Source organism: Heterostelium album (assembly GCF_000004825.1).
Source record: "Heterostelium album PN500 unplaced genomic scaffold PPL_scaffold5, whole genome shotgun sequence".
NCBI classification, from domain to species: Eukaryota; Evosea; class Eumycetozoa; order Acytosteliales; family Acytosteliaceae; genus Heterostelium; species Heterostelium album.
Genome location: NW_008805067.1, coordinates 37,103 through 58,411, shown reverse-complemented (window position 1 = coordinate 58,411; position 21,309 = coordinate 37,103). Strand labels below are relative to the sequence as shown.

At 30.6% G+C, this 21,309-nt stretch overlaps 9 protein-coding genes across 9 annotated transcripts; 6 read left to right on the top strand and 3 right to left on the bottom strand.

The window, feature by feature from the left end:
- Positions 1-510: 510 nt before the first annotated feature.
- PPL_05072 (LIM-type zinc finger-containing protein) lies at positions 511-968 on the top strand (the record flags this gene model as incomplete). The annotated part of the gene is made up of 2 exons (XM_020575968.1): positions 511-702; positions 792-968. The coding sequence occupies 2 exons, from the start codon at positions 511-513 to the stop codon at positions 966-968; spliced, it is 369 nt and encodes a 122-aa protein (XP_020433957.1).
- A 238-nt stretch (positions 969-1,206) lies between these two features.
- Positions 1,207-3,773, bottom strand: PPL_05071 (uncharacterized protein; the record flags this gene model as incomplete). Its single annotated transcript, XM_020575967.1, has 6 exons — positions 1,207-1,306; positions 1,466-1,877; positions 1,971-2,151; positions 2,221-2,479; positions 2,574-2,898; positions 3,005-3,773. 6 exons carry the CDS (start codon positions 3,771-3,773, stop codon positions 1,207-1,209), a joined length of 2,046 nt encoding a protein of 681 aa, XP_020433956.1.
- A 512-nt stretch (positions 3,774-4,285) lies between these two features.
- On the top strand, positions 4,286-5,995 carry PPL_05070 (uncharacterized protein; the record flags this gene model as incomplete). The annotated part of the gene is made up of 1 exon (XM_020575966.1): positions 4,286-5,995. One exon carries the CDS (start codon positions 4,286-4,288, stop codon positions 5,993-5,995), a length of 1,710 nt encoding a protein of 569 aa, XP_020433955.1.
- Positions 5,996-6,080: 85 nt separating this feature from the next.
- PPL_05069 (putative alpha-N-acetylgalactosaminidase) lies at positions 6,081-9,632 on the bottom strand (the record flags this gene model as incomplete). Its single annotated transcript, XM_020575965.1, has 5 exons — positions 6,081-7,200; positions 8,175-8,374; positions 8,443-8,838; positions 8,880-8,958; positions 9,472-9,632. The coding sequence occupies 5 exons, from the start codon at positions 9,630-9,632 to the stop codon at positions 6,081-6,083; spliced, it is 1,956 nt and encodes a 651-aa protein (XP_020433954.1).
- Positions 9,633-9,966: 334 nt separating this feature from the next.
- PPL_05068 (uncharacterized protein) lies at positions 9,967-11,327 on the top strand (the record flags this gene model as incomplete). The annotated part of the gene is made up of 5 exons (XM_020575964.1): positions 9,967-10,041; positions 10,133-10,159; positions 10,224-10,636; positions 10,726-10,797; positions 11,219-11,327. The coding sequence occupies 5 exons, from the start codon at positions 9,967-9,969 to the stop codon at positions 11,325-11,327; spliced, it is 696 nt and encodes a 231-aa protein (XP_020433953.1).
- Positions 11,328-12,210: 883 nt separating this feature from the next.
- Positions 12,211-12,790, top strand: lsm7 (U6 snRNA-associated Sm-like protein LSm7; the record flags this gene model as incomplete). The annotated part of the gene is made up of 3 exons (XM_020575963.1): positions 12,211-12,307; positions 12,466-12,537; positions 12,627-12,790. 3 exons carry the CDS (start codon positions 12,211-12,213, stop codon positions 12,788-12,790), a joined length of 333 nt encoding a protein of 110 aa, XP_020433952.1.
- A 125-nt stretch (positions 12,791-12,915) lies between these two features.
- On the bottom strand, positions 12,916-13,513 carry PPL_05066 (uncharacterized protein; the record flags this gene model as incomplete). The annotated part of the gene is made up of 2 exons (XM_020575962.1): positions 12,916-13,205; positions 13,288-13,513. The coding sequence occupies 2 exons, from the start codon at positions 13,511-13,513 to the stop codon at positions 12,916-12,918; spliced, it is 516 nt and encodes a 171-aa protein (XP_020433951.1).
- A 3,009-nt stretch (positions 13,514-16,522) lies between these two features.
- cnrN (phosphatase tensin type domain-containing protein) lies at positions 16,523-19,049 on the top strand (the record flags this gene model as incomplete). Its single annotated transcript, XM_020575961.1, has 6 exons — positions 16,523-16,649; positions 16,730-16,770; positions 17,050-17,312; positions 17,392-17,464; positions 17,591-17,625; positions 17,699-19,049. The coding sequence occupies 6 exons, from the start codon at positions 16,523-16,525 to the stop codon at positions 19,047-19,049; spliced, it is 1,890 nt and encodes a 629-aa protein (XP_020433950.1).
- Positions 19,050-19,427: 378 nt separating this feature from the next.
- maea (MAEA family protein) lies at positions 19,428-20,943 on the top strand (the record flags this gene model as incomplete). The annotated part of the gene is made up of 4 exons (XM_020575960.1): positions 19,428-19,715; positions 19,817-20,026; positions 20,275-20,564; positions 20,652-20,943. The coding sequence occupies 4 exons, from the start codon at positions 19,428-19,430 to the stop codon at positions 20,941-20,943; spliced, it is 1,080 nt and encodes a 359-aa protein (XP_020433949.1).
- Between the last annotated feature and the right edge of the window lie 366 nt (positions 20,944-21,309).

Here is a 21,309-nt window from a genome sequence, read left to right as displayed (position 1 = left end):
GAGTGTGTAAAAAAGGTGTCGCAAATCGCCGGCATTTACTCACACACACTATTTATGGACATGCAAACATAGTGTTAACACATATCATAGATTCAAATTTTTCTACTGAGATTTACTCAACCCAAAGAAAATCGAATCAAAAGATATTTCGTGATTTGATTTGATTAATAATGTTATACTGTTGTTGAAAATGTGTGATAAGGTTAGAGAGATCTGCAACCCGATTCACATTTACCCTTATTTTGGGTTTTATTTTTATTTTTTATTTTTTTTTACTATTTTTTTTATAAGGCGCCTCTCTGGTGTGAGGAAAATAATAAGTATATAAAATAATTTCAACTCTGGTTTCGTTCCATAAAAACAATCATCTTAGTTTTCATAACATTAACAGTAGTAGTAACTCTATCTGTATACTATACAATTCACTTTTTTATATTTCTTATATAAAATCTAAATTCTCTTCTTTTTTTTTTTTCTATATATATTTTTGTATACTTTATAAAATATAAAATGGCCACCAAATTCGGAACATCAGAGAAATGTGTTGTCTGTACTAAGACTGTTTACTCACTTGAAAGATTGGCTGCTGATGAGCGTATCTTCCATAAAGCCTGTTTCAGATGTACCACTTGCAACAATGCACTCAAACTCGGTAGTTATGCATCAATGGAACAAAAGACATATTGCAAACCATGTTTCAAGGTAAATAATTTCTTATTGAAATGGTACTCTATATTTAACTATAAATGCTAATCTATTTTCTATTCATTCTTTATTTTTATTATATCCAGAAATTATTCTTCTCAAAGGGTAATTACTCTGAAGGTTTCGGTCAATTGAAGCCACAACACCAACATGACTTGAAGAAGGGTACCCCAACTGTTACCTCTGTCGAGCCAGTTCAAATTCCAGTCAACTCTTCAGTGGTAGAACCAACCGCAACAGAAGTCGAGACTGCCTCCTCTTAAACAACTACTTATTCACAACATTGATCAAACAAATATATAGAATATCAATGAACAAAATCAACTCTCTGTAATATTAGCAAGCAAATATATATACTTTTTACTTTTATAAATCCAGAACTTATATATAACAATATAAAGCAATCAAATAAATACTCGAATCATAATATTTGAGAACACTTTATGTATTCCTATATCATACCTATATTTATAGCTACAGCAGTACAATTACATTTTACATTCATTCTTCTTTTTTGTTTTGAGAATCTGATACAGAATCACAATGATGATTCTGTTTAAAATAATCTTGATCATTATTATTATCATCTAAACCATTTTCACTGTGATAAAAAAGGAAGAAGAAGAGAAGATAAGGAAAATAAAATTGAATCAATATATATAGATATAAAAAAAATATAGAAAATTGAGAATATTATTATTATTGTTGGCAGTTGTAGTTGTTATTTGTTGTTATTTGATATTATGTATTTAATAAATACTTTTGTTGAAGAGCATGTTGTTCCTCTATTAATCTTTGATACTCTTGTTTGTTCTTCTCGATAAAAGGTAGGAGCCAGTCCATAACCTCGCTAAACAGTTGACCGGCAATCTCTTTGAGTGTTGTTACATTCTTTGTCTGTTGTACTTTGTTTGCCAATTCACGACCGACGCTATCACTCAGCAGTTCCCAGAACGACGCTTGACTGAGTGTCCACGCACCGTTATACTGTCTCAGGTTCATTGAAAAATTGAATTGCAGTGGGATGTGTTTCGAGTGAGAATTGATATAGGCAACGATCGGATGTGCCAGAGCATTCGAAAGGTAACTCAGCTCCGGTGTATACAGCGGTGCCACAGAGAACAAATGATTTAATTGTACACTGAATGTTAAATGTAAGTTTTTAAGTGGATCTATTAATTATTTCAAAGTTATTTGTTATTAGTATAAACACATTTCAAGATATATAGATCTTTCTATCTATTTTTTATCAATCAATGAATTACCTTTATCAATTGGAATGATACCATAGTCAACGGTATGACTCTCCGATTCTAATATCTCTCCTTCTTTTACTTTGGGTAATAAAAGATTGAGTTGAATATCAAATGTACCTTCTTTTATCCATCCAAGTGGTCCCGTTGCATTTCTTGATAGAATATCTATATTTACACCATCGAGTTTCAACTATCATCATAATGATTATTAGTAAGAATATGTTTAAAATAGTCGTAGTAAAAGTAGTGGTAGACATACTTCTCTTTGTTCAAATTTCGATGCGTTTGTGTCAGCAGTCTGATGTTGTGGAATGGTATAAGTAAAGAGTGAACCATCGAACTTTCCAACGATGTTCTTACTGGAGAGAAGATCATACAATATCCATTGTTTTCTAAACTTGTCAGACTCCATACTGAACACCGATATAGAGAGTGGTCGATGTGTCTTATCTGGCATATGATATGTTATCAATAAATCCTTTACTTCCAACCGATCAAATACAAAATCTCCAAGTGCCCTAAAATATCAATTTCATTTTTGGTAATTAGTTAGTTATATATAAATATATACATATTATTATTAATATTGTAATTAGTTATCATATCATATACTTTTTCTTTCTTGGATAAATCATATCTGCGTAATTTAAATAGAGACCCTCACTACGACGATCTATGATTCCACGAACACCGGATACCAGACACTCCTGGATGATTCCCTTGCCTTCGAGTAGCCAGAGTATCGATAGTTTAATATCGATCTGTTTGATCGAGAGTTGGATCGATGAGAGGTGTTCGTCGGCTCTAGGATTACGTGAAACAGTGACATTCTCCAATCTAATGTATCCTGTCTTCAGCTCTCCTCTTGCATGTTCAAAAGTTATATTGATTCCAGTGTTGGTTGTAAGGTATTTACCAATGCGTTTAGCTGTCCACTCTGTTTTAATAACAATAGATAGATAGATAGATAGATCAACATGATTAATAATAACATCTCAACACGACAACAAGATAATGATTACAACACGTGATGTGAAACATACCTGAGAATTCAAATGTATTTACAATCCAGAGTATCAGTGAAACGAGAGTAGTTGTTCCCAAGATTATAAGAGAACCAGTACCAAAAAGAAGCCAACTGAAAATAGCAAAGAAATGATCCGATGTCAATGGTTTGTGTCTAGTCAACACGAATCTGATTCTCTCTGATATGTTCTTGTACAATAAGAATATTCCTTTGTCTTTCTTGAAGAACAATCGTTTTCCTTTCAAATTCAAAATTGATTCATCTTTTGGTTTGTCTTGATTTTCTTGTTTATTATTCTCATTTAATTGTTTATTTTCATTATTATTATTATTACTGTTACTACTACTATTGTTACCACTACTACTAGTACTACTATATCTTTTAGTAGCAATACTATTGTCGTTATTGCTATTTGAACGATAATGATAATATATAAAATGATATAAAGTATTCTTATTAGATATAGGTGTATGACTATTTAAATGAGATACACTATATAGTTTATTACTGTTTGTATTGAAATTATTGTTGTTGTTGTTGTTGTTTATATTGAGATTGATATTATTACTATTGTTATTGTTATTTATATGAAGTGATCTTTGATAGTTTATCAAAGTTGAAGAAGATGATGATTTGAAATGATTATTGTTGTTATGAAGATTCTTATTATTATTATTATTATTATCTAATAATATGTTTTTTAATCTATTTCCATTACTACCGGATTTCCTTGTAGCAACATTCAGCAATGAATGACTATTAGCTAGGTTTGTTAATCTATTCATTACTCTACTACTATTTTACTTCTTTCTATCTATCTGAATTTCTATGACAAACATTGATCATCTGTCTATCTATCTATCTATCTATCCTATTTATATAAATTTATTTAGCTAATTAAATAAAAATACAAATAAACTAAACATAGAAAGAAAGAGAAGAATACAATAGATTTTGATATCAAATTAAAAATTATATTAAATGTGTTATTTTCCGTGTGTGTGCCAATCAACTTCACATGTTTTTATAATAAAATCGTAATCATTGTGTTTTGATAATTTCTATTTTGATATTTTTGGTGAAGAATGATGTCACCACAATTTTTTTATTGGGGAAGATTTGAACATGCTCAATTTAATTCGAATAAAAATAGATAATTATCCATTTATTTGTTTATTTATCACCAAATCTATTTCTAGAAAATAAGCAGAATTTTTAATTGGGTAAACAAAAAAAAAAAAACAAAAAAAAAATGTTTTTCCTATTTTTTGTTTAATTTATTATGTTGTGTGGATAAATGGATAAAATTATATTTTCAAAGATATTTAATAATCAAGTATTACTTAGATTGATTTCCAACTATGTAAAACAGATAAACAAGGAGCATCATGCTGGCAGTAGATGTTATGATTGGTACGAACTGGTTTTGACTCCACATGCTTTAGCTGGTAACAACTATTTGCAATTGCTAAAGGAGTATTTTATGAATGAGGAGAATAATAATATTACTTCCACCACCACCCAAACTCAAACCCAACACCAACAATCAAAACAATACAGTGCCAATGTAATGAAAGGTGCGATACGTGGTGGTAATCTGGAGTTATTCGAATATCTATTGGTGCACTATCAAGTCGACAAAGAGGAGTTGCAGTTGATTGAGTCGGAATTGAATGAGTTGCTCGCTCTCTCCTCTTACTATGGCAGATCGGACCTGGTTCACTATTTATTGGCGAGGTTTTCTACCGCTACCTTTCAATTCAATTGCTATAAGGCAATGGTGAATGCTCCATTGTCTGGTGACATCGAGCTGTTGAAGCTGTTTACCAGTAGAGTGCTACCTTCAAAGAAACTTGGTGTCAATGTCTTTGAGAACGCTGCATTTATAGGTCGTTTCGATATGATTGAATGGTTGATGGAGAATCGATCACACGATTACCCATTGCACAAAAGAAGATTGTTTACTGGTGCTGTTAGAAGTGGGAAGCCGGAGGTTGTTCAATACCTGATAGATAAACATCTAGCAATAATGGATGAACATTCCCTGGCAAATATCATAGTCTTGGCAGTGGATTACGATCAATTTGAAATATTGAAATTGTTTTTGCAACTACCGGTAGTGGATTGTCCAGAGAATCTCATTGATTCTGCAAGTAGGAATGGAAACATTCGAATGGTACAGTGGTTACATGAAAATACAACGACCGGTTGTTCGGAAAAAGCTATGGATTCAGCAGCAGAAATTGGTAATCTTCCATTGGTACAGTGGTTACACCATAATCGAACAGAAGGATGTTCTACTGTTGCTATGGATATGGCGGCGTATCATTCACACTCTGAAATAGTCGAGTGGCTCTATAATAATAGAACTGAAGGATGTCAAGAAGCAATGTATTATTGTGTAGTTAATGATGACGTTGAGCAATTCAAGTGGTTCTACGAGAGGAACTTTTCTTGTTCCGATAGCTTGGCAAATGTAGCTGCCAGACTCAACAACAAGAAAATACTTGCTTGGATTTTAGAAAACACAACCCTTCGATTTACTGATGATATAGTTAAACAAATTATGTCTACAGGACATATTGACATGATCGAGTACCTCAGTGAGAACAAGGAAATTAGTAAGCAATTCACTGCAAGAACAATGGATGAAGCTGCTGCCAACAATAAACTGAATATGCTGATTTGGCTGCATGAAAACAGGACTGAAGGGTGTACAAAGCAAGCGTATATAGATTCAATAACAAAAGGACACCTCCGTATTGTTGAATGGTTATTTAAGAATCGTACAGAATATGATTATAGCTCTTTTCCACTCAGAAATTACATAGATCGATTTTTCTATGATGATTTATCGAAAATGTTGGAATGGATGTTAATAAATATTCCGACTCCAACTGAGGAACTTGTAGATTATGAAAAAGAACTAACTGAAATATATCCAACTTCCAAAGAAACAATTAGAGTTTTACAAGATTTTATCAAATCAAAACAATCTGAATCCTAATAAAGCAAATCAATTAGAATGGAGATAAAAAAATAAAATTGTAAAATAATTTAATTTATGTTTTTTTTATATTTATTTATTTTATTTATTGTGGAGAAAGCTTCAACATAACACATCCATGTGATGGTACACTGAAACTCATTGAACCTTGGAAGATACCGGCGGATTTATGTTGCCAGAGATCTCTTGTCAATAATTTGGTGGTCGATGGAATGTTGAGAAGTTGTGAGGTCAAAGTGATGGTCGAGGTAGATGATCCTCTGTTGAAGAGAACGACGGCAGTGTTTCCACCGACCAATTGTCTCGACCAGATTTCGTTACCGTTTTGTTGGAAAATTCTGGTACCTTGGATACCCAATGGATCTTGATCGACTTGGATAACCTCAGAGTTTGTTAGAATATCGATGGTGTCTTGTGACATGAAACGGAGATCGTTTCCAGCAATCAATGGAGCGGCGATAATCGACCAGAGTGAGAAGAAAGAGGTGTATTCGGTAGTGGTTTGTCCACCGTTTCCGATTTCCAACATATCTGGATCATTCCAGTTTCCTGGACCTGCGAATGGAGCACGACCGGTAGACATCATCTGATCGAGGATGGCAGTCCAGGTGTCGAAATTATCGTTGATATCGTCGAATTCTCTCCAGAGATTGCAGATCTCACCGACATAGGTGAAGTTGACATATTCACCTTGGGCGTAGGCTGGCCAACTGCAACTGTAGACCATTGGACGTCCTGTGGCATTGAGGTATTGCGACAAGTCAGTGTAGATCTCCTTCATTTCGTCGACTGGGAAATTGCATCCGTCCATCTTTACATAGTCGATTCCCCACGAGGCGTAGGTCTTGGCGTCCAGTGCCAAATAGTTTTCTGAGCCTGGGAATCCAGCGCATGTTTGATTTCCGACGTCTCCGTAGATACCCATCTTCAAGCCGAGTGAGTGAACGTAGGCAGCCAAAGGTGCAATACCATCGGGGAAACGGATTGGATCTGCTTGGAGACGACCTTGGGCGTCACGCTCCTTGGCGAGCCAACAATCGTCGAGGTTGACATATTCGTAACCGACGGCGGCCATACCACTGGTTACCATAGCCATAGCGGTCTCAATGATCAAAGTAGCATTGATCTGTGAAGTCTCACAACCAAAGTGATTCCAGGTGTTCCAACCCATTGGTGGTGTTAGAGCGACTCCATTATTTAGAGCACTAACCAATGAAATAAATAATAGAAAACAAGCAATATATAATTTCATTATTATATTTTTTATCTATATAAATATGTAATAATTAATCAAAAAAAGGGACTGAAAAAAAAACAGTTTATAGTTCCTGATTTATAAATTAATTAAAATATCAAAAAACAACAAAATAGAAATAAATAATGTATTAAAAACTGACTGTTTATGAGAGGGTGATAGCAAATCACATTTGTGTTTTAATTAAATTAAAATATCTAGAATTTTAGCCGGCTTTGAAAAAACCAAAAAAAAAGCCCCGACATATTGATATGGGTTTCAATTCAATTTAAAAAAGAAAAATAGAAAATACCTCCTAATTGGATGGGTTTGAAGGTCAAAAAAAAAAAAACAAACCATTTTTTTTTCATTCAACAACAGCACCACCAACTCTGAATACCAAATAGCTCCGATGATCATTGTTGCAATTGGAACCCGATACATTCACAATTGTATGGTATCATTATTACCATTCTGAATCAAAAAACACCAATTAACAACGACAACCCAGGTACAGAATAAAATTTAATCATGATTAATTTTTGATGGTATCCATGATTACCACCGTTATTACAACCAAATCAAATCAACCATTTTTAATGTAAAATTTATTAAAATTGATAAAATTTAATATTATAGATATTATTTTAGACTAGTTGTTGTGTTGTAATGTTATTTACATAATAATGAAATGATAGTGATGAGCACAAAGCGCTTTATAATTGTAAAAAGGTGGGTGTTTGTTTGAAGTTGGATGGTTGGGAATAAATTAAATTTAACAATTACTATATTATATGTATCTTTATATTAAAATATTACTATTTCAAAAGATATATATATTTGTTATATAGTGTTTGTTGTTGTTTAAATAATAATAAGAACGATCACTGATTTTACTGACTGACTGTATGATTGTTTGATAAAGATGTTGTTGTTTTTTTTTACATTTCTTTGGTTTCATCTGGTTCGAGTTCTTCAAGGATTGGACTTCTCCAATCGACGAAACGATCTTTCAAACCTGGGTGAATCATACATGTATCCTTCTTACCCATAACAAGATATCTGTACTTTGCAAACTGACCGTAGCAAAAATCACGCAAGAATGTTGGCATATAATAAAATGAATACATTAAAGGATATGGATTCTTTATAAACAAACCAATTGGTATTAGATAATTGTTTTTGTTATTATCAGAATATTTTCTGTACTTACTTGAAGATAATAAAGAATTCTTAGTACAGCTGTTGATTTGGTATAGTGTTTACCGGTTTCCTCTTCGATGAGGACAATGGTTGAGAGATCGGCAGGTATACCGTAGTAATTGAGGATCTCGATACCTTTGGCGGTTTGCAGTGCCTGGTATGAGAATCGCTTCTTGGTGTCTCTTGGGTATACAAACTGAACGAAACCATCGCAGACATTGCAGACACCATCAAACATAATGATCGATCTTGGTGGGTCAGATGGTCTATAGGTTGGTTTGCTTTGTGTCTGTGGTTGTTGTTGTTGTTGTTGTTGCTGTTCACTCTGTTGCTGTTGTTGTTGCTGTTGCAACGAATTGATATCTACTGATACATTTTGATTATCTGCTATCATCTTATCTTTTTTCTTGTTTTTGTATTTTTATACAAATTCTAATATTACTACACTTTCTCAAGTATTATTAACTGAACTAATCTTAATGTTGAACTTAATGTAATCTTATAAAATTTGAATATTTGCTTAACACTTTAAAATAAAAAAATAGTAAAATTAAAACAACAAACTTTATTCAATGTAATAAATAATGTAAAAAAATATATTAAAAAAACAACAACGTGTGATTCATATAATAATATGAAAAAAGGGGGGTTAGTTGACAATTTTTTATTTTTTTGTGAGAATTCTTTTGATTCGTCACCAAACTTTTTCAATTCTTTGTTCATTTTTTGTTCTTCATGTTATTATTATAACTTTAAAAAATAATAATAATAATTGTATAAATTTAATTCAACAATCAATCATTTAAAGTTAATGATAATGAAATAGATCTTGTTAAATATTATAATAAATTAATTTTTTTTAAAAAAGAAATTGCTAAATAAAAAATATCTAAAATCATTCATTATTAATATCAATTATAATCATTCATGAAAGTTTCTTTTAGTTTTAACACTGGATGAAAAAACAATAAAAATTAATTTTTTTGAATATTTTGTTTTTCGTTCAAGATCAAAAAACCTTCAAAACCTTCAAATTTACCAAAATAATAGTGAAAAAAATGTAGAATCAGATTTTGTTTGTTTTTTTTCGATACCAGGTTTTTTTGGTTTTCTCATATTTTTTAAACAGTGTAAATTGAAAAAGAAATATCTGATGAGTGGTGGTCTTAAAATCCACATTTTTAAACAGGCCATATCCATGATTAGAAATAGACTGTTTATTTTCATTGAGACCACACACCCTCTAACCATCCAGGAAGGTTTTCGAGCAAGATTGATAAAATTAAACATCATATGAATCTTTTTTTAATAAATTTTAAATAGATAAATTAAAACCAGGAGTTACCATTTAAAATTCTTTTGAAATATTTCAGTTACTTGCTACTATCTATAAATACCAGCATTCTCTCACTGTATTTCATTCATCAAATCATTTCTTATCTTTTCTTTTATAATAATTAGAAAATAAATCAATCAATCATCAATAATTAATAAGTAACAACAAATAATAATCTAATATCTTTCTTTGATAATAATGAAATTCTTAATTGCTTTCGTTGTTATTTTGGCTGTCTTTGCCAGCTCTGCTCAAGCCAACAATGTCCTCAAGGTAAGTAACCAAATATTTATTATTTTAATTTCTTAAATATAATTATCAATATTAACAAATTCAAATTTTAAATTAAATTATTTATTAAAAGTGTGATTTATGTCAATACGTTGTCAAGGTATGTTAAACTATTTAGAAAATTATTCATTTTTTAGTTTCTAATATATTTTTATAAATTATAGCACGCTGAGAGTTTGATCTTGAGAAACCACACTCAAAACCAAATCATCCATCAAATGGAAAAGGCTTGCCATCACTTGCCACACAAGTGGTCTGGTCACTGTGTCTCTCTCATTGACGTCCACGGTTCCGATATCATCACCCGTTTGATCAACCACGAGAAGCCAGCCGTTGTCTGCAAGCAACTCCATATCTGCAAGAACCACGTCGGTGAAGTCATGGACATCCAAGACGAGTTCGACGATGAGGATTTCGATGATGAAGATTTCGACGATGAGGATTTCGATTTGTTCGAATTCGAGCAAGAACTCCTTGAAGCTTTGGACCTCTCTGACAACCTCGAGAAGAAGCACCACATCCCAGGTCACAATATCGTCAAGAAGTACAAGTGCAAAGCATGTCACTTTTTGGTTAAGTAAATATTAACCAATTAGATGTTTAACTAAGTACTTTAATTTCCTATTACTAACCATTATTTATTATTTATTATTATAATTTATATAGGAAGGCTGAACACTTAGTCAAGTTGAACAAGCGTATCGATGAGATCCAATCTGCCTTGGAACACGAATGCAAGTATTTCGGAATCAAGCCAGCCGTCAAGGTCTGCAAGAAGATCGTCCACAAGGCTACTGCACACTTGGTTAACGAGTTGAAGAAGAACACCGATGCCGGACATGTCTGCAAGGCCATCCATATGTGTTAAAATAACCAACTACTTTTCCTAAAGTAATAACGACAATTTCAATGTATAAAAAAATACCATTTTAGGATTAATCGACAAATAAATAAACAAATATTTTTTTTTTTCTAATAATCTTTAATTAAATTTTTTTTTTTTTAATAATAAAATCCAATTCGTTATTAAATATATTGTAAAAATATATATTTAACTTAGTTTTTTGAGTTAAGAAAGTTGAATTTAAAAATGTTAAAACTGTGATAATTGAGATAAATATTAAAACAGTTTTCTAAGAAATTCAAACTAGTTTAAAAGACCATTATGTTTTTGGTTGGAACTTCTCGATTTGGGTTTTCATGATTTAGATCTAACTATCGATCTCGGTTATTACCTTACTCTTCAAATATATTTAATCATCATTTAGAATTTTTTATTTATCTTAAATTAATTTTTTTAAAAAACAAGGAATTCTTATAAATCTTACTGAGTCTTGTTTTATAAGAATCAGTTAATGCAATTCCTGATTTTGGAAGTTATCTATTAAGATAAAGTTCTATCAAACGGAAAGTCTACAAGAAGATCGTATTTATTTGACCAAAAAGTGACAAACAAATGGCAAGTAGAATTCTCTTTAACTTAATCTGTTTTATTTAGATACCAATTCTCCTATCCGATGTATAATAAAGTGCGTTTTGATTAGATGGTCTGAAGAAGGAAGCAATTAACATTAAGCATGACATCAAAACCAAAAATAATGAATTCCCATGAAGTAGAGGAATGCGATAAAGTGTAACAAAAAAAAAGACAATAATAGAGGTTGTTTTTAGCTAATATTGAGTTAAGAGAGAATACGAACTATAGGTCGTACAAGAACTCTACTTGAACCAAAGAGTCGACTATATCCAGTGTAGAGTCAGCTTTGGAACAATCAACCATCTCTGAGTCAAAAAGTCAACAGCTCCAGGTCATCTTTGTATTGTTATGGTTGGTAAGTTGGAAAAAATGATATTGTAATTATACTGGTCAGTTGTATTTGAAACTTCTAAATAAAAAATATTTATTTATTAAAATTAAATTTAACTTTATTCAGACAAATCGTTTATTTTATTTTTATTTAATCAAAATTTGTAACATAAATAGTAAGTTATAAATGAATAAATTATGATTTAAATAATAATAATTTTTGATTAAAATTTTGTCTTTTGCTCATGCCAAAATGATGATCATTTTTTAGCTTCATTGAAAAAAAAAATAAATCGATTTTTCATTTAATTAATTTATAAATAAATAGATATATATATATATAAATGGCATCAACACCACCTACAAAGAAAGAATCTATATTAGATTTACAAAAGTTTTTAGGAAAAGGTTTAACTGTAAAATTCACTGGTGGTCGTGAAGGTTTGTATCTTAATATATATAACAACAACACAACACTTTGAAGATATCAAAAGTGGTTTTAGATCATATTGATATTTACTTTATATACATATATACTTTTGATATTGATTATCATATCTATTATTGTTCTGACTTTATCATTTTGTTTATTACTATAGTTCAAGGTATTTTAAAAGGATATGATCCATTAGTAAATATAACATTAGATAATTGTGAAGAGTTTATTAGAGGTAAGAGTTTTGTTAAGATAATAGTAATAATAGTAGTATTTATAATAGAGTTGACTAATCAAATTGAATGTTTATATATATATATCTAGATCCACAAGATCCACTGAGTTTAACAGGTGAAAAGAGATATTTAGGTTTGGTTGTATGTAGAGGAAGTAGTGTTATGATGGTTTGTCCGATGGAGGGTTGCGAAGAGATCGACAATCCTTATCTAACTCAAGAGGAATCAACTACAGCCGAAGAAGAAAACTGAAAATATTAAAAAAGAAAATACAACAACAACAACCTCGAAATAAAACAAAAAAAAAGTATAGTATATATTTATAAATTGAACAAAATAGTTTGTTAGGTAGTTTGTAAGTTCGTTAGTTAGTTATTTTATTTAGAAAGTTGTAGATAGCATCTTAAACATATATCAAATTCGTTTTGGGAATGGTAGAATGTTTCATCTGGTGATAAGTTATCTGAGTTGCAGATATCGCAAGTCCAATATCCATCATCATATAGATTGAGGGCATTTTCATATAGCTTCAATGGTTCAGGATGTGTTGGTACCATAATCGTAGCAGGAAGATGAATAATCTTAGTTACGTTATATTCACTACGACCAGTAGTATTACTCTTCAAATTTATTATGTTATTTTGTTGATTACTAGAAGATGAAGCAGCTTGTTTTTGTTTTTATTAATAATAGCTATAGAAATTAAAAGTAAATTGCTAAAAGTAAAGTAAAGATCTGTTGCAACTTACGAACTTGTCTTAGATAGATATGATTGGTTGTAGTATTTACAGGATGTTCGGGATCTAGGAATTCAGTGAGCTCCTTGTTTGCGTACAAATAGATCGGACCGTCGCCAAGACCCAGTTGTTTAGATTCTCTGATCAATGGTATCAAACGGTTGTAGTTGGTTATATCCCGAAAGGTCAGTTCATCCTTGTCACTATTAAAATGAATCCAACATTGGAATGGAGGCATTTTTTAAATTTCAATATTGTTTGGTCTTATAATAATATTCACACACCAATCAACAGATAAATCAAAAACGATGATAATTTTTGGGGAAGTAGTTAAACTTTGTGTGAAGTTCTTTTTACATTTAATGACATTAAAAAAATGTTACAAAAAATATATTATAATTTCAAATTATTTTTAATAAAGCTATAAGATAATAGATAGGTATTGCTTTATAGATTTACCTATGTGTTTCAATAAAAATAAAATAAAAACAATTTTTTGAAAGAGTTGTTGACAACTGTTATGGAAAATTAATATTTTTTTATTTCTGAAACTAATAATATTATTGGTTTATTAAATTGATTTAGTATTTTGATGTCAAGAGGAGATTGGTCTATCACCTAAAATCTATGAATATTGTTCACTGTCCAAGGAGCCTTCGATTTGAGTTTGCTTTACAGTTATCATTATACATGTCATCGCTAGTCATATGATATCAGCCACAGCTATCCTAAATACAAGATAGAATAATGCAATACCGTAACCAGTCTGTTGGGAGTAGAAATCTTGAGTCTAGAGTTCAATAACCTCATCATGTCAGTCCATATTAACGTAGGGTCTCTGTCTCTCCTGTCTGGCATGGTACACTCCTGTCATATGCATACCTTTTCAGTATAATGCTTTTCTATTTCCTTTAACACCTTATCCCATGTTATATTTCTGTCATACCCGGTATCTGAACCATCGCGGATTACCAATATGATATTGGTTGTTTGTCTCGGCTATAATTTGGTCGCTCTTAGAAGCACAAACCAGTGAACTTACTTTGTTAACTTAACTCGAAACTCATCGCGATGTCTAGTTGAGGTTCCTTGGAATAGGTAATCAATTAGATTTTTATAACTAATAGCATAGTTCTGTATTTAGCTATTACTGAGGTAGTGTGGTAAATATAAATGATTACGGTACCATGCCATATATAATAATAAAAATATTAAAAGATGATTTTTACCCAAAGTAGGAATGATATGAACATTACACAGAGATTCTAGGTGATATAGAAAACGTTTAGATTGTTGTTCCCTAGTGCTTGACAAGAGTGTCAAACTCTGCTGACGATTGATCAAAGCTAAATCGCTCTTCTTTAAGAAGAGATTGATTTATAACTCTTTATAAAATAAAAATATATCAAACAAAATCGTTTTGAAAATCACTTTTAGACGATGATGTCATTCACACACAAAATCCTTTTTCAAAATTTAATCACCCAAAAAAATTTGCCAGATTCAAAAAAGTTACTAAAAAAAAAAAAATGTTGTTACTAATTTCCGCAAAGATTAAAATATTTATTTTGATTTAAATAACAAACAATAATAATATTGATTTGTGTAATAATATAACATAGACATATTCGATCAATCAGTAACTTTTACGAAAACAATACAATATCGAAAGATATATAAAACAGGCACCACAGTTAAGAGTAAAGTAGAATTACAAACTATACAATAATAATGAAGAAGAGCAAAGCGAGTTGTTTTTAATTATTATTTTTATCTTGCTTTTGTTGTGTTTCAATCAACACACAAATTAAATAAGAATAGTAATATTTATAAAAGATGTAAACATATCGTTAATCTCATTTCACCTAAACATTTTCATAGAGATTTACTTCATTAATTCACTAAATCATCAATCAATCAATCAAATCAAATCAATCAACTAAATCATAAATACATGTGACTTCAATTAAAACACACACACATATAGCAAGCAGGATCAATATATAAATATAATTACCATGACATTGTTAACAACATCAGTCAGTACATATAACAAATAACTTTATTATTTATCGGTTTATTGGAATTCTATTCTGTTTGTAGGTGGTTATTCTTTGTTCACTTTGCTTTAAAACAGAACAAACAACCCAAACCATTTAAATAATAAAATGTTATTTAAATATTTTTATTATCTTTCTCATTTCTTTGCAATATCAAATAAAATTGACAGATAACCATTCAACATAAAACCAAATAAAACAATAACCACAAAACACACAAAATACACACACAACACAAAACAATAGATAAATAAAAAGATAAAGACAATAACAATAATAACAACAATAACAAAAAAAGTAGTCAGAATGTAACTGACTCTCAAAACGAACATAAACATGTCAAATTAAAATAGAAGAAAGAAATAATATAATCTTGCAAATCAACAACACCAATAACAAAAATAAAACTCTAATTAATTGATATTGTTCAACAAGTTTTAAAATAATTGATATTGTTGTTGTTGTAGTAGCAACTACTACTACTATTATTTTTTTGTATTATCGAATCCACAGTTCATCTCCTTTTCCACATCATCGATTTCACCCAACCATTTTGGTAATTATCCATTCTATACAACACTCCATTGCTACCATCTTTGGTAGGATAAATAAAAATAACACAACAATTACTACAAACCAACCGGTATCCAACCAAAACAACAACAACAACAAATACCCTTATATCAGTAATTTCAAATTATTTTTTGAAATTTTATTTACTTCTACTCTACAAATAACCTCAAATACTATCTTCTTACTTTCAAATTTGAATTCAACTATCCAAATACCAATACCAATACCAATATTAATAGTCTACTACCCCCCGATAATAATCAAAACAAATAATTAACATATAATTTTATTTAAAATACATATATAATTAGGTTTAAAAAAGTTTAATATTTATTTTAACTAACTAACTAACTAACTAATTAAAAATAAGATAATAAATAATAACAACTGAGAGAGACAGAGACAGAGAGGGAGAGTAAGCGAAGTACTGAAAATTAATTTTAAACAAAACAATAATTGAAGTTAAGATAGAATATTCACTCAAATCATCAGTATTAGTATCAATAATAGTATATATCTATTTGTATTTGTAAAGTTTAAATCTAAAAATTATTGGCTTTAGCTAGCCATTAAATTTTTCAAGCAATCCAATCAATAAATCCCAGAGCAATAAAATGAGTCATGCACTTATCTCAAAAGTTAGAACATTGGTATCGGCCGATAGAAAACGGTTGAAAGTTGATAATTTAGATTTGGATCTATCATATATTACACCTAATCTACTTGCTATGAGTTTTCCAGGTACATATATAAATAAAATTATCGTAAAATAAATAATATTTCAAAAAGTAGTAGTAGTATTAATATTATTTTTAATTTAGGATCTGGAATTGAGTCTGCATGGAGAAATTCAATTAATGATGTTTGTACACTACTGAATAAGAAACACAACGGTAAATTCATGATATGGAATCTGTGTGAGCGTGGCTACGACTACTCGAAATTCAACAATCAGATTCTCGATTTCCCTTTTCCCGATCATCATGCACCCTCGCTCAATCTGCTCTTTGAGATTGTCAATTCACTGGACAACTGGTTGAAGGCGAACCCCGAGAACATTGCGGTGGTGCACTGCAAAGGTGGCAAAGGTCGAACCGGTACCATAATCTGCTGCTACCTCTACTACAGCTGCTACTTTGAGACGATGGATCAGTCGTTACGCCACTTTGCAGAGCAGCGTTCACACAAGAAGAAGGGTGTAACACAGCCATCGCAACAGCGTTACATCAACTACTTCAAAGAGATAGTCAGCGGTAACTTTATGATCGATGTATTCTCACTGAATTTGGTATCGATCGAGATGGCACCGCTCACCAAAGAACAAGCTTACTCCATGTCCATCGAGATATTCGAACATGAAAAAGAAGCTAATCTCTCGTTTGCATCATCTCCTGCATCATTACAGTATGTCTTGAATTTTTAACAATCTATTTTTTATCTAAACTAAACTAAACTAAACTAAACTAACAATATTATCAAACAGAGTAACTGCAATAGATGAATCACAAAATCAATATAAATTAAATGTAGTAATAGGAAAGAAATTCATTAAAGATGTATTAATAAGAGTTTATAAAGGAGCGTCTGGAAAGAAGTCGTCCATGAAGAAACAGTTGTTCCATTTGATCTTTAACATATCGTTCATCAAGCTGAATGAGAACAATAGAATTGTTTTTGGAAAGAAAGATTTAGATCATTTCAAGAAAGATCAAAAAAAGTATGTATTAACTATCCATTTCAATTCTAAATAGATGATACTAACAATTAATTTTACATCATATTATATATAGGTTTGACGAGAATTTCTATATTGAATGTATATTTCAGAATAATTGTACTGTATTACCAGACCATTCATTGCAGATTTGGAATATTATGTCAGTGAAATATCAACAATTGAGAAAAATGAAAGAAGATGAGAAGTTACTTTCTCAAACTCTATCAGAGCAACAACAGCAATCGTGTAATAATACTTTAAATATCAGTAGAGAGAATGAAGAAGATGAAGTAGAATCGTTAAACTCATCATCTTCACTCACTTCATCCACCTCTTCAAGTATCAATGATAACAATAATAGTAGTAATAACAATAACAACAATAGTAGTAATTTAAATGATGAATTAACATCACCATCAATATCAAATTCAACTTCTTCCATGTCCATTTCATCATCATCAATATCTACAACAACATCTTCACTTGCCGATCTGAATATTAGTAACAATAACATCAATAACAACAACAACAAAGATAATAATAGCAATATAAATACAAGTGGTAATAGTGTTGGTATTAATCCTTTGAAAGTGTCGACATCTTCAATGGGTGACTCTGCAGCTACTACCTCTACATCAAATTTGACATCACCACCAACAACAACAACAACTATATCAAACGGTAGCGGTAATTCATCATCTTCTACATCTACACCAACCTTTTCAACGACCCCAACTATCATTATGACAAATTCTTCAGGTGTTGGTACTCTCAGTAAAGGTTCATCTCCTGTAAACTATCGTGAGAGTAGAATGGTATCAGTCGACGAAATGAAACAAATGATACTCTCATTCGATCTCTCCAATGATAATAACAGCAACAACAACAACAACAATTATCATACCATTTATACAACCACTGCCAATATAACGACAACGACAACAACAACAACATCGAATTCCACAACAACAACATTAAGTAGTAACTCTGCTTCAAACACACCGACATCTTCATCTTCAAATTTATCTTCTTCATCATCATCTTCCACAATAATAATAACGTCAACTTCCAATACATTAACATCCAAAGATAACATAAGTAGCAATGGTGATAGTAATAACAGTTCACCTTTGAACTCTCCAGCAACAGCACCAAGACAAACAGCAGTTCATTCAATGCCTAATTTCAGTGGATTTTGGACACCAAAGTTGCCCACTTCTAAAAGACTCTCGATTCAATCACATTCAGCATCGCACAGACTCGGTTGTAGCGATGGATTCATCAATCAAGTAGATTCAACCAAACAAACAATCATTTTTTCAACAACAAACATAATAATCGATGATAACAAAAACAACAATATCAATAATAATAGCAGCAATAGTTTATCAAATTCATCACCTGAACCAATTCAGAATTCATAACAACAATAATAATAATAATAGCAATAATATATATAACAATAACGAAAATAATATAATTAAAATAATTATAATAATAAAGTAGTGATATTAATATTCAATAGGATCGTTTTTAATTAAAACCAATCCAAACTTACCTAATACGAAATCCCTATCAATTTTTTATTAAACATTTATTGAGATGCATTTTCCTTTTTTTCAATTTAATTTTTAATTTGTATATCACTTATTTACTTATTTATTTGTAATATAATATAATATAATATATATATATATATTATTGTTGTTTTTTTTTTGTAAACAAAAGAAAAAAAAGAGTGTTTAGTTGTTTATTATCAAATATAAAAACAAATAGTATTAAAAGAATAAAAAGAAAGAAAAATGAGTAGTAGTGATAGTACTAATAATGTTAGTACAACATCACCAACTGGTTATGTAAATGAACAGTTGGTGTATGCAGAGGTTCAATTAGAGAGACCGTTACTTAAAGCACCGATAGAATCTCTGAACAAATCATTCAGAGTGGCTCAAAAGCTACTAGAGAAAGAGATGACTCAATTGGTAAACTCTATCAACGATCTAAACAAGAAGAAATCAAGCATATCACCTGAAGATGCAAAGAATACAATAGAGAAACTATTGACAAAGATGAATAATTTAAAGAGAAAAGTAATTATCATTATCATTATTATTATTTATAAGCATTGTTTATTAAACAAAACATACACTTACCAACATTCTTATCTACACTTTGTTAACAATATAAATAGATTGAAGAAACAAAAGATGAAGAAGAAGTACAAATAAAAAGAATGAAATCGAGAATAACACATTTGAAACATACCTGTGAGAATCATTCAGATCATTATATCAAAGAGGAATTCAACAATAAGAGAGTGGATAGAGTTATCATTGATCATCTTTTGCGTGAAGGTTTCTATGACACTGCAATAAAGTTAGCAACAACTTCAAATATAACTGTAAGTAAACTAAACTAATTAACAACTACATATATATATATATTGATTATTAATGAATGAATGAATGAATGTATGTGTGAATGACAAAATAATAGGATTTAGTTGATATAGATCTATTTGTATCGTCAAAGAAAGTGATAGTTGGCTTGATGAATCGCAATTGTACGGAGGCGTTGGCATGGTGCAACGAGAACAAATCGAAACTGAAAAAGATAGATAGCAACTTGGAGTTCAATCTGAGAATACAGGAGTTCATAGAGTTGGTGCGACAGACTAAACTTGGTCCAGCGATATCGTATGCACGTCAGCATCTTGCACCGAACGCCTCGACCAACATGCCAGAGATTCAGGCAGCGATGGCAACACTCGCCTTCAAGAAGGATCAGCAATGCTCGAAATACCGTCCACTCTTCCAAGAGGAACGCTGGAACGATCTCATCCAGCAGTTCAAATCCGACAACTACAATCTTCATTCACTCACCCACCATTCGCTATTAAACATTTCATTGCAATCCGGTCTCTCAGTTTTAAAAACAGAGTATGTTGTTCAATCAACAGTTTTAATATGTTAATTTGGAAATATATTATATCGCTAACTAACTAATTAACTAATATTATAAATTAGACAATGTGAAGATGAAGAAACAAAGAATATAAATTGTCCGTTGTGCGATGAAGATTTCCAGAGTTTGGCAGAACCATTGCCTGTCTCATTGCAAAGTCATTCTAGTTTGATATGTAAGATAACCGGTGAGATCATGGATGAAGACAATCCACCGATGGTTCTACCAAACGGCAATGTTTACTGCAAGAATGCAATGCTTACAATGGCAACGGAATACAACAACCAAATAACAGATCCGAAATCAGGCAACAAATATGATTACTCAGAGTTAAGACGTGCATTCATATCATAGTGAGTGACATTCAATCATAGAATATTATGATTCGACCGACCATTAGTTACATTGAACAACAAACAAATAACAAATATATTGAAAAAAAACAATTGTATAAATTTTGTAAATAAAAAAAAAATTAATAAACAACAAAAAATAATAATAATAATAATAATAACCATAGCAAATATGAATTGTGAAGTGTTAACAATTGCATTATTATAATTAAAAAAATAAGAAATTGAATTTCTATTGTTTCATTTGAAGTGTGAGAAAAAAAAACGAACAAACAAATAAATCAATTCAATCGATTCGAATTTCACACTATTTTATTAATTTCTTATTTTATTTTATTTATTAATTTTTACAATTATCAATAAATCA